Source organism: Suricata suricatta, chromosome 9 (assembly GCF_006229205.1).
Source record: "Suricata suricatta isolate VVHF042 chromosome 9, meerkat_22Aug2017_6uvM2_HiC, whole genome shotgun sequence".
NCBI lineage: Eukaryota > Metazoa > Chordata > Mammalia > Carnivora > Herpestidae > Suricata > Suricata suricatta.
The window spans coordinates 94,011,327-94,025,282 of NC_043708.1; the positions used below are offsets into that span (position 1 = coordinate 94,011,327).

Below are 13,956 nucleotides of genomic sequence, written 5' to 3' on the forward strand. Positions count from 1 at the left end.
TATTAACTTATTAGCTAGCGGCTTATCAAGACTAGAACCCAGGTCTGAGAGGAGGACTGTCCAACACTTATGTCATTATAATCTACCACTTCCGTGACCCACATATACAAAAGGATATATGGCATGCTGATGTTATCAATTTCTTATTTATTTTATTTTTAGTTTAAAACACCATGGTAATTTAAATATTTGATATTACAACAATTGCACATAAAATTACTAAAGCCACTATATCTTACTAAAATAGTAGCAAAGTGACATAGATTACCTGTTGTACATTTTAATTCTACCATTTGAATGTATCTTCCTCCCATTTTTCAACCATGACATTTTGGGTGAGGGGATTCCTTCTGCTTGACATACAAATCGAGCAGTGCCTGCTCGAGGCCTTGTTAAGCTTTCTGGCCATTCAACAAATGAAGGAGGAGCTATTTAAAAAAAGAGAAAAGAAAAGGAAAGAAAAATTTCTGTGGTCCAATGATACCAAATGTCAAGGAAGAGTACAGAAAAAAAGCTCAAGTCTCACCCTTGAAAATATCTGCTATTCAGAGCTTCTTGTCTATACTCTACACACATCTATCCAGACGCCTTCTCTCAGCACTGCTCCTGTAGATGTATACTTCCCCTAGGTTTTCCCTTTTGAGACCCTCTGTGCAAACACACTAAAAATATGTGTACTATAATCCTACTTAACCAAGCCCAAGAATATATAGCCACCTGTGAATGCATATAATCAACAGATTATAATTTCAGACTGGTGAATGGATATATGAATTTGTGGGTTAAGTAAGAAAGAGATAAAAGGGAAGCTTAAACAAGATGGAACATAATGGTATGCAGGCAAACAGGATAACTTCAGAATGACAGTTACACTTTAACATAGGGTTTTGTCTCCTAAAATTCATTGTTGGATTACAATAGTTCATATAGACCTTCATATCAATGCTACAGAATTCAAGAAAAAAAGAAATAAGCTATGAATGAGATAAAACAACAACTTCTAAAATATAAGATTCTCCTGATTGCAGAATGAAATAAAACATACCTAATACCGTTAAAGTTGCCATAGCAACAGTAAAGTTGCGTGTGCCTGGGGTGGTGGCCCGACATACATACACTCCAGCATGTTGCAGTCTGACATCAGATATCATGAGATTACCATTTCCAAGTACCCGAGTATTAAAGACATCAATGGACTTGTGATCTATTTCCAAGACAATACTTTAGTTAAAACAATGTAACATATGACCTAAAATTGTATCAAAAGATCACTATCTAATCATATCATAAAAAGTATCAAATGTGCTATACAAAAACCTTTTCTCTACACACTGAAATGCCAAAAAGTTAAAAGCCACTTAAATGCCAAACATGTGTTTTGTATATAAAATAAACATTTTATCAGTTTCATTAGAATGAAAGACATTTAAAGACTTTTTTCCTTGAAAAAACTTACCAAGACGGCTCCAAGAAATGATTGGTTTAGGATTTCCCGTGGCCACGCATTCCAAAACAACAGTCTGATGAAGAGACGTTGTTATGTTCTGTGGGCCTGCTATAATGGTTGGTGTGTAGAAGGAATTAGACTCTTTAGCTTTGGGGAGGAAAAGGCACAATATGAAAATAAATTATAAATAAGATATAATACGTGAAACTAACTTTAACTTAAGTATCTCTTCTTAAGTTATTCACATTTCAAAAAATAAATTTATTGAGATATAACTCACTTAACATAAAATGCACCATTTTAAGTGATTCAATGATTTTTAGTTTTTTCAGAGTTGGGAACTATTACCACAATCAATTTTAGAACATTTCCATCATCCCAAAAAGAAACACCACACCCATTAGCAATCTCCTCTCCCCACAGCCTAGCAACCACTAATCTTTCTGTCTCTTTGGATTTGTCTGTTCCAGACATTTCATAACAAAGGAACCATATATTATATGGTCTTTTTGTGCCTGGTTTCTTTTTACTTAGCATAATGTTTTCAAGATTCATCCATGTTGCAACGTGTACTAGTATTTAATATCTTTTTATTGAGTAATAATATAATGAGATTTAATCATATAGATACAACACATTTTATTTATCCATTCTTCGGCTGATAGACATTTAGGTTGTTTCCATATCATTCACTTTTAATGGAGATTCAAATATTCATTTAATCCTTTTGCTAATCTTGTTAAGAATTTATGTGGCAGTGAGGTGAAGTATGAGAGTGCTTTTGTCTTTAATCTTTCATACCTGGAAGCTAACAGATACTACCTGATATTAAAACAAAGCATTAAAAATATAATTTCAGTTTCTTAATGTTTTCTAAAGAAATTTAAACAATTTTTTAATGTTTATTTATTTTGAGAGAGACAGACAGACAGACTGTGAGTGAGGTGGGGGGCAGAGAGAGAGGGAGACACAGAATCTGAAGCAGGCTCCAGGCTCTGAGCTGTCAGCACGAGCCCCATGTGGGGCTTGACCTCATGAACTGTGAGATCAAGACCTGAGCCAAAGTCAGATGTTTAACTGACTGAGCCACCCAGGCGCCCCTTCCAAAGAGATTTTTTAACCTTCAAGAATCTTTTAGGAGTCTTGTGGAAAGTTAATATTCATATGAAGTTTAATAATGTCTTTCATCCTGATTTTCTTCCACTATATTCACATAAATTTAAATTATTTTAAAATAAAACACTAGCAGTTATAATTCCATTTTAATAAAATATATATTTCCATATTCATCTCTTCAGTTAGTTATGTTATTCTTCTAGTTATGTTCATGTATGGCAAAATATATAAAATTATGTTCACTGAATGTTAACAATGATAATTTCTGGGTACTAGAATTGGGAGGGATATTTTGAGGGGATATTTTTAACTTCTGTCTTCGTACTTTTTTACATTGTTTAATGCAAAACATTTATTTTTTTTACTTTTATAGACAACACTCTTTATAACATACATGTATTATTTTTACAAATGCAAATTATAATTTTTCTTAAGACAACAAAAAAATGCCAAACTGAAAATAAAGATTTCTTTATTGGCAATGGACAATTTTGGTGGAAACAGACAATGGTTTTTCTCCTTTCAGCATTTTATATTTTACAAACAAAAGTGAAATATTTACAGAACAAATATGCATTCTTTCTTAAAGATGTTGATATATAACATAAAACAAGCTGGCCTGTGAAAGAAGAGGTGCTTCATAGGGGCAAAGATGACCATTTTCAACTAAATTACAATCATCTAAATGAAATTAAAGTACTACTTTATGGCATACTATTACAGTCAGAGAAGGAAAATTAATAGCTGGGCCAATAAAAGCTGAAATAACCTCTGCATGGTACCTGGAGTCACTGTCAGAGAAGCCTCCGCACTTTTACGTCTGTGGGCTACGGCGGCAGCAACACAACGATAATTTCCAGCATCCCTTTGACCAACGTCATAGATTTGCAATACTCCCGTTGGGAGGGCTGTTATCCTGTAATGAGAAGAACGATGATTGAATTCTTTGTCGATTTTTTATCTTATTTTAACATGCATTCCATGATTAAGATTTAATATATTCAACCTTTTTAAAGTGCCGGATGCAATAGTTTTGTTTTTGTTTTTTTTTTTGGATGCAATAGTTTTAAGACCTTTAAAATATTAGCTTGATTCAACTGTTTTCATTTGGGTCACTACAGCTCTCGCAAGCATAAATAATTATGCACTATGTGGTTTGTGAAATCCATCAGTCTAATTTTACACAGAATTACATCGGACATTATAGCTTTCACAATTGGGGGTCTAGAGCTTAGTATGATTTTTTCAAATCTTCATTTCTTGCCTATAAATATAGATGTAGTCTCCAAGGTACACCTGGATGTAAATTAAAAAAAAAGTTTCTTGGGGCACCTGGGTGGCTCAGTCGGTTAAGCCTCCGACTTCGGCTCAGGTCAGATCTCACGTTTGTGGGTTCGAGCCCCATGTCAGGCTCTGTGCTGACAGCTAGCTCAGAGCCTGGAGCCTGCTCTCCTTCTCCTGGAGCCTGTGTCTCCTTCTCTCTCTCTGCCCCTACCCCTCTCATGCTCTGTCTCTCTCTCCATATATATAAAAAATAAATAAAACATTAAAAAAAAAAACTTTCTTGAGTAACTTCTTTCACAATATCCTACCATTTTAGCAAGTGATTTTTATCTACTTTGGAATACTGCTACTCATTAGAACAGCAATCAAACTTTTTGGAGTTGCTACTAAGTTCTTGATCTTTAAACCTCAACCACCTTCAGAGCACAGGTATGTGTGCATGTGTGCGCATGCGCGGTGTGTGTGTGTGTGTGTGTGTGTGTGTGTGTGAGAGAGAGAGAGAGAGAGAGAGAGATGGAGAGGAGACAGGGAAGTGGAAGGTGGAGACAGAAATGGGCAGCTATAGGAGCATACATAGGAGACCCCCACAGTAGTACTGCTATTGGACACAGTAAAGGTCTAATTTGGTTTCCTAAAATCTTGAACCATACACCGGGTATCCAAGTGGTCCTTTGGTTAGAAAAGATGTTTAAGGAAAGCAATAAAACAGTAAAAAGGTTATTTGAATTATGATCTAAACCAAAACCCAGAAACTATTCTCCATGTGTCAGAGACTGATGATCTAATTCTTTTCCTCAGTCTGAAATGTATTTAAGAAGTTGAAAATTGCTACTGTTATTGAAAATAAGCTCCATAATGGTCTTGTCCTGTATAAGTCTCATGATATCTTCATTACTCCTGTATCGTCTCCAAAGACAGAAGCGGCATTTACCTGTCCGTAGTTACAGGGAGGGTTGTCCGATTTAATTCCCATGTTATGACTGCAGGAGGGTTTGAAGAAATCTTGCATGCAAATCTAGCAACTCCACCTTCGTGGACCTCAGTAGAAATTGGCTGAACTTCAAACGCAGAAATAGCTTTAAGACAAAGTTTGACAAATTTAGAGTAAGTACATGCATTATTATACTGTACTCTACTTGGAAACAACATCATGCTAGATATTATGTATCAGACTTCAATCCTTGCCCAGACATAAGAAAGACCAACACAACTTAACTAGCACAAAGAAAATTTAGGGAATAATGTTGGAAAACCCATTGGCAGTTGCCTAGCTTAGGGAATTTAGTCTTTCCAGGATGAGATTCTCAAGGAACTTGCAATTTATTTGGAGAAAAAATTAAACATAACCGAAGCAAAAATAAACACTTAATAATAATGATATGTAATCACATACCAAACTGTTGGTACAAACTTCAAATACTGCTATATTTCAGAGAAGAGGGAAATCAAAGAAGACAGATTAGAAAGGCAAAATCCATCTGTAGTGATTGGTTTTAAATTGAGTTTTTAAGACTCATTTCAGATGGGAGAGGGAAATAAAGACAATCCCAAGTGTAGAATAAAGACATTCTACATGTGCAGCCTGTGTTCACAGGACTGTCAGGAAAGAGCCAGGACTAATGGCTGTAGAATATTTCAGATGAAGTGTTCATGGAGAAGTAGAAGGTGAATAGAGATAAAGAAGATTTATAACATGGCACAAATGAAGATATCACTGAAAATTTTTGAGCAAAGGACAGCAGTAATCCTGATAATAGCAGAGTTTGGGAAAAATAAATTGGCATTGCTACACAGGATAGAGTGCAGCAAGAAGAGCCTCAAGTCAAAAGACCAACAGCCTGTTTAAATAAGAATGACAGAATTGGGTGTGGCTGTAAGGATGGTGAGGCTCTACAGATATCTTAATGGAAACGAAGAGTTGATTCTCATTGGACACAGACATGTCACTCTGTGTTTGGAGTCAAATGAGGTTGGTATTGATGGAGCTGAATGATGAAGAGAACGGCAAATGATGTGTGTGTTTGATGAATAAAAGGTAGAGAGCCTCAAGAGACTATTTTTAGTCTCATTTCTTTTCAAGTGGAGATAACTCTCTAAGTGTTGATATTTCTAAAGATAATTCTTTCTCATCCTAGGCAAGCCTTCAGGAGCTGGTCATCAGTCTCCACGGTTTTATATTTTGATTGAGTCCAGACTCCAGGTAACAGTGTGGGTTTCCTTTCCTGTACTGTCTTCTAGGACATAAATAAAGGGAAGGCAGCAATGACAATCTTACTCCCCCTCCACAGACTCCAGTTCAAAAAAAAATACATAAGCCTTTACAGTTTACCAACAAAATGAGAAGTAATGAAGAAAAGCAGAGGGAGTAAGGTCTGCATGGTTTATGCTTCATTAGACTGGAAAGGGTAAAAGGTGATGGAAGGCTACAAATTCTGCATCAATCTGTAAACAGATCACAACACTTGAGAAGTAAAGCACAAAGCCAGTGAATAATCAAAATATTCTTAGGAGCATCTACTTCCAAAAAGCAGAGTGGGGGTAGAGTAATACTTTATGTGTGTATAGAACAAAAAATCACTGCTTCCTCAAGAACGATTCCCAAACTGCTATTGTCAGTAGATAACAAAGTCAAAACTACTTTCATGATCACTATCATCTGCGTTTTTTACTCTTATTCTTAGAGTATACAGTGTTTTCCAGAAACTGCATGATGAATAATATTACAACAGACTCAATGCAGGAGATACGTGTGAGAATCCAGCTGTCTACTACCAAGCTAATTAAAAAGATTTGCACAAATGCAAAACAATGCTACTCTTCTCAAATTTTTCTTGTGTTGGAAAACAGTTATGTTTCATTAAACGTGACATGTTAATATGTAATAGATCAATGCTTTCATTTTTAAATTAATGAAATTTCTTAAATTTCACAGTTTAAATATCTATTAAGATGTCTCAATAGATAGAACCTGCATAAATAAACGCTCTTTGGGGTTGTCAATGAATTTTAAGAGCATAAAGACTGAGACTAAACATTTTGAGAACCACTATCGAAAACATTCAACTCTAAAAAAATCAATATAGCTTTTCTTATTAATTGCCTCCATTTTCACTTTGTGGGATGTTAATCTACTTACAAACATTTTCAGTTTTTATCAAACCTATGGTCCACCTACTGAAAAGTCAGGAAATAGATATTTGTCTTCAAAGTTCTCAGGTTTGCAAAAGAATAGCCTGATTTCTCGATAATAATGTAAGCATATCTTTCTACAATTAACCAAACTTTTGTTGCATACATTCACATTTAGGGAGAATTAGGACCTACATTTCCATAAATTTAATGCCTGATTTATGAAACATTAATTTCTCTCTGGCTGATCCCATATTTACCTTTTTCATGTATGAAGGGGTGAATTTTAATTCTGGTTGTTATTCATAATCCAGAGTATATTCAATTTACATACTTCAAAGTGGGAAATTTATCTTAATCTCCAGTCTCTCACACTCTACACTGAAATATCCTTTATGGTTTAATTTTTCTTCATAAAGTAGTTGTTCCTTCAGCCATATCTATTTGACTTCTTTCATCACCCCCAAATAGATCAAGTACCTGATTCAGTATGTTTTATCTCATTTCTCTCTCTCTTATATCTGATTTCTCTTCATCTCTCTAATAGTCCTCTCTTTGGTCCAGAACCCTATCACCTCCTACCTGGAAGTATTGTAGGCACCTTTTAGATGATATTTCTTCTGCCAACAGAGCCACCTCCAGAATGATAGTCAAAAAATAAAATTTGATTTGTGTGGCCAATGAATTAATTAATTGCTGCAAAATTCTCTTGTTTCAATCACTTACAATTTAGTTCCATGAATACTAAACTACGAATTCTCTGAATATACCATATTTCACACCTCTAAGCCTTCTACGAGCATATTCGTCTCTGTCAAATATCCGAGGTCCCTCTGTCCACTGATGAAATCCTGTCATCATTTACAGCCTAGTTCACTTGTCCCATCCTTTGGGAAGTTGCTCCTGATCATCTTCTCTGCAACTTCTGTATACTGCAGACCTCTGCTGTTACTTTTATCCCACAGGAATATAGCTACTCGTTCACAATTTTTCTCCCCTTCTACACGAGGAACTCACTGAGGGCTATTAATGGTCATATTCTTGAAAAGAGCCCTTAAGACAGTGAATGGCACACTCGGCACTAAAACAATACTTGTTCAACTGAACTTATGCATATTTTTTCTCCAATTATATTAGGCCTATAAACACAATAACCAGAAGAGTAGGGAGTTTCCCACATATAAATACAGATACTTCTCCTCTTGAGAAGAAAATAATGCTTTTTATAATTTGTTTCTTTGCTAAAATTTCAAATGGTACCCAATATTTTAGTGGAATTATCTTTGAAGATGACAATCTGATCGCCCTCTATTAAAGGATTTTTATGAAGACTAAATAAGCCAATAAGTGAGGGCTCTTTATATAAGACTTTTTATAAATGTTGTGATTATTGAGTTTAATAAAGATAATCACTCTTTACCTTGAGTATTTCCCTCCAACCATTTAAGCACTTGAGTGTTGTTTTCTACCCTAGAGCTCACTGAACCAAACAATATGAGTTCTCTGGATCTTTTTTTTTTTTTTTTTTTTGAGCAGCTCCCTGCTCTTTCCTCCAGATGCATGAGTCTCTGAAACCCTTAAAATTTTTATGATGAAAATTGAATTAACTCTGCACTGTAAGTCTAATATGCTAAAACTTTGGAGTCAGCAAATTCCAAGAACTAAAAGCTACATGAATGCATCATCTGACTTAGTAAGGGTATTTCTTTTGGGGAAAGTGTGGAAAAACAGCTTTATTGAGATATAATCACATAGTATGTAATTTACATACCATTTCAATTCACTCCCTTAAAGAGTACAATTCAATGGTTTTTTAGTACATTCAGAGTTTGCAACCATCCTCATAATCAATTTTAGAATATTTTCAACATTCCAAAATGAAATATCATATCCTTTAGTTATCACTCCCTAATCTACACATTCCCTCCCCTACTCTAGCTCTAGGGAATCACTAATATACTTTCCTTCCTTTGTTGCATTGAGACTGACATACAATATTTTGTACAATGTGATTATCTGATGCACATATATACTAGGAAATGATGACCACAAGAAGGTAAGTTAACATATCCATCAAGTCAGGGTATTTCTTTTTAAGTTTATTCATTTATTCTGAAAAAGACAGAAAGTGACCAGGAGAGGGACAGAGAAAGAGAATCCCGAGCAGGCTCTGTGCTGCCAGTGCAGAGCCCTTTTCGGGGCTCCAAATCACAAACCATGAGCTCAAGACCTGAGATGAAATCAAGAGGCAGACACTTAATGGAATGAGCTCAGTCTGGTTCTCAGTAAGGTCTGAGGCAAGTGTCAAAAAATTTTAATTCCCCTAAACACCTTTATATTTTAACATTTCTAACTTTCTGGCCCCTTGAGAAAATTCAACCTGCTGGCAAAATGACTTTTCTCAAAGAAGAACAAGCCAGATACCCTTGAGAACTCCCATCAGTATCTCTGAGACTAAAGAAAAAGGCATCCATGATTCTGTTTGTAACTCGTCCATCAACTCCATTTTCTTACCTTAACTATGGGAACCTGATGTATCTGTTCTCTCACTCTCCCACCCCACCCCCCACATATTTAAAGTCTTCTCCTGGATCCTTCCATTAGCCTATAAAAGTGATTAAGTTTTTCCAAACCTCAAAACACAAAACTCCAGATCTCTCTTTATGGTATGCACCCCTCTAGTAGCTATCCACTTTCTTCCCCGTGGCATCAAAAACCTTTCTAAAGAATAGTTTATTCTCATTGCCACTCTTTCTTCCTCTCTGACTTTATGCCTCAAACATCTTATCTGCCTTCTTCCCTATTACTTAACTGAAACAGTGTCTAGGACATTACACACTTATTTCTTACACACTTACTTTTTTTTTAAGTTTATTTATTTGAGAGACACAAGCAGAGGAGGGGCAGAAAGAGAGAAGGAGAATGTCAAACAGGCTCCGCGCTGTCAGCACAGAGCCCAAAGCAGGGCTCAAACTCACAAAAGTGTTTGATGTGGCTGCACTGGGCTCACAAGCAGCTTCCATAGTCAACCCATTACTGCTAAAATCAAAAAAGGAATAATCTCACAAAAAATGTGATTCAAGTTTTAAATGTTGTCAAAAGCATTGTGCCTTAGCAACCCCTCCTTCTAAGTCTTTAAACTGCTTAGCCTGATTATTAGAAAAACTGAATGTATGTAGCCTTGCTACATCAAAAGGATAAATAGAGGAGGAGAGGAGAAATGGGAGTAAGGTGACCAGATAAGAGACTTTCACAGTGGTTCCAGGGAGAGACACTGGGAAAGGAACACAGGAGTGGATTTGACATGTGTTTAGGAATTAAGGTCAGTGGGAAAAAGTGAATGAGAATGCAGAACAAGGAGTTAATAGTGTGACTGGATAGTCGTGTGACAAACTGAGGTAGAGTTGCAGGCTTGGAGGAAAGAAGATGATTTCATTTTGCACTTGATAAGTTAGAAGTGCCCTTTATTAATTATAGGTGAAGATGTCTAATAGCAAGTGAAGCCATGAGTATGAAGCTCTGGGATGGTGATCTAAACTGGAGATGTATTGGGGGGTGGAATCCACAGCAAGAGGTGGATGTCACTGAAAACTGAATGTGGATGAGATCACCCAAGGAGAGTCTGGAGAGAGAAAAGAACAGAGAATCTCTGGAAGGAAAGGCAGAGGAGGGAGCACTCTTGAAAATGGAGACCAGAAGGAAGAATCTGAGAAATAAGAGATTAGAAAATGTGTAAGAAGAGCGCCTAAGTGGCTCATTCAGTTAAGCATATGACTCATGATTTCAGCTCAGGTCATGATCTCATGGTTCCTGAGTTCAAGCCCCACACCTGGCTTGCTGCTGTCAGCACAGAGGCTGCTTCGGATCCTCTGTCTCCCTCTTTCTTCGCATGCCCCTCCCTCCCTCCCTCCCTCCCTCTCTCTCTCAAAAAAATAATAAATATTAAAAAGAAAAAGTAGTTTGTCATTAATTACCCCAAACCAAACTGTTTATATGGTAAGCATGCAACAGTATTTAAATAATTATTCTTAAGTAGTTATGTTTAAAAAACACTGAATATCTCTATTAAAGATACACATTATAACTACGACACAAAGCGGTTAATTTCCACGAATCCTATAAATCAATTTCCTTATCTGTACAGTCACATCATTCATTTAGCTTGTAGTTAACCCATGCTGGCAGGCTTTGAGTCACGCATTTATACATAAAATACTGGGCCATATTAACTATCTCTCCAGTCCTGGAAAGGATTTTAATTACACTTATTTTAGAAAAAATTTAAGCTAGTAATCTCTTCTAAGTTCATTCATTCATTAACAAATATTTATTCAGTGGCTAGTATATTAATTACACTTACATTAGAAAAATTTTTGGCTAGTAATCTCTTCTAAATTCACTAATTCATTCAACAAATATTTATTCAGTGTCTAGCATAATCTAGGTGTCGAGGATCCAACAATAAACAGAACCAAGAGAGGTACAACCCTCAGGGATCTTTGTCTCATGATGCAGAAAGGCATTTAACTAAATTACTATGCAAGTATATAACTTCAAATTGTGATAAATGCCTTAAAGGAAAAGTACCAAGAATTATGAAAGCACATAACAGATTGTAATAAAAATAAAAATAACAATACCTTTAACATATTTTATTGCCAGGTAGTGCTTTAAGTGCAATATATATTCCAATTTATTTAAACTCCGTAACTATTAATATCCCAAATTTTAGTTGAAGAAACTGAGGCACAGGGAAATTAAGGTTCTGCAGCTATTAAGCAGTGAGGCCGAGATCTAAATCCAGGTAACCTCCACAGACCCTTAAGTGATTCTCTCATGAGTACAAGTTTGAGATCCTCAAGCTTTTCGTTGATGATAAAAAGTATTGGTTCTATATCCAAGCAGTTCTACTGCTCTGGTGTAAGTTTACATGCACTGACTTTCTAGCTGGATAAGAGTATGTATAAAATCCTAAATTTCCAAAACAGAGTAACACCTTTAAACTCCTGTATACTAGGATTCTGAGGCTATGGCTCTTATCTTGAACAGGAATTCCTCTATTTCTAGGAATCCATTAGGATCAGAGAGACCAGAATGCATGTAAATTGAATCATACTAACTCCGTCTAATATTTATTTAGGAGTCAAATATATTCTTTAAAAATCTATTCAAGGGGAGCCTAGGTGACTCAGTCGGCTGAGGGTCTGACTTCAGCTCAGGTCATGATCTCGTGGCTCATGAATTAGAGCCCACAGCCCCCTTGCAGACAGTGCAAAGATGGCTTCAAATCCTCTGTCCCTGTCTGTCTACTCTTTCCTTGCTGGTCCTCTGTCTTTTAAAAATAAACATTTAAAAAAATGTACTTAAAAAATTTACCTCATGGGAATGCTAGTGATTCCTGTGTTATTATTCTCCTAGTTCTAAGCTCACATATGTTTGATCATCAGAAAGCCAAGTACTGGGGGAGCACTATTAGAACAGTAGGCAGGACATCAGCTGTGGTTCCGAATGATGCAAGAGACTATGGAGTGCAGAGGAGGGCACATATAAGAGATGATGGTATACACCAAATAACATGGTCTGACCACAAAGTGTTCAAGGGGAAAAGAGGAAAGTATTCCAAATGGTTGAGGTTTCTGGCCTATGAACCTGGAAGGCTGGGGGATAGTATGGTATCTGCACAAGGGACACAGAAAAGGGGCTCAGACAGACCGGTGAATCACCATTATAGACTCTCATTTCCTCAAAATGAGAAAAAAAACTGGACATATTAAGGAAGTCTAGGAAACTATAGAATTAGGCCAACAATTAATAATAAAAACCGTCAAATATCTATCCATCCTGATTTAAAAAATTTTTTAAATGCTTATTTTTGAGAGATAGGGACAGAGGACAAGCAGGGGAGGGGGAGAGAGAGAGAGAGGGAGGGAGACACAAAATCTGAAACAGGCTCCAGGTTCCAGGCTGTCAGCACAGAGCTGGATGCGGGCCTCAAACTCATGAACCTTGAGCTCATGACCTGAGCCAAAATCAGATGCTCAACCAACCGAGCCATCCAGGTGCCCCAACAGCTCCTTTTCAATAAAATACAAATTGCATAGATTTGTACATGAAGACTTTGAAACTTTAGCATATGAATATGTAGACTGTTATCATGACAGCTTTAAACTTTGTTTCCCAGTATTTTTTTTATTTCACTTTTTTAAAGGGGGATTTTAATCAAGTAAATAAATATGTCCTTTAAATGAATGCTAGATCCCCCTTAAACTTTAGTTCACAAACTATTTTCAGCATTATCAAAACATTTTGCACTTCTTTAATGTTCTTATGCAAATTTGGCTTTCTCCTTGACACAGACTTTGTTTCGGGCAGTTGGGTATGATTTTACAAGTCCACAGCGTCCTTGTGAAATCTGACCTCTTTCTTCCCTCCACAGCCAGTGCTAACATAAACCAAGAGCTCCACAAGAAGTCATTAAAGCAGTGCTGTTAAGAGGCCAGAGCTCTATAAAATAGGTATGAAACAAGATCTCAAGAAACATGTGCCATCCTCAAAAACAATCTTGCAAACACAATAAATGTAAGTGCCTATTTTATTTGTGACTTCCTCCTCTCCACCTGTCCACTTAATCATTTGCTTCTATGATTTATAGTCAGAAAAATAAATGGAATAAGAACGCTAAAAGGAGAATGCTCTTCAAATCTTTATTTGATCAGAAAACAACATATAGACATTTCTACACTGGAAATGTAGGACTACAATTTTAAATTAGCATGCTATTCATGTTTCTAAAAAGGGTGTAATGCATAAAATACTTACATTTTGATTTTAAAACCAACTGAAAATTATGAAAACACAGTCTTGAAATAATAAACAGTAATTTTTTTAGAGAGAAAAAGAGTGGGGGGAGGGGCAGAAGGAGGGAGAGGGAGAGGCAGGGGAAGAGGAAGAGGAAGAGGGAGAAGGAGAGGCAGAGAGAG

General features: G+C 36.2%; 1 protein-coding gene across 1 annotated transcript in view; it reads right to left on the reverse strand.

Moving 5' to 3' along the window:
- Positions 1-13,956, reverse strand: part of PRTG (protogenin) — a 120,911-nt gene that overhangs the window by 60,189 nt on the left and 46,766 nt on the right. The window contains exons 3-7 of the mRNA XM_029952247.1: positions 4,779-4,923; positions 3,346-3,479; positions 1,457-1,594; positions 1,046-1,204; positions 269-428 (exon numbers count right to left, since the gene is read on the reverse strand). Of these exons, the coding sequence (XP_029808107.1) occupies positions 269-428; positions 1,046-1,204; positions 1,457-1,594; positions 3,346-3,479; positions 4,779-4,923 (736 nt within the window). The remainder of the gene's footprint in view (positions 1-268; positions 429-1,045; positions 1,205-1,456; positions 1,595-3,345; positions 3,480-4,778; positions 4,924-13,956) is intronic.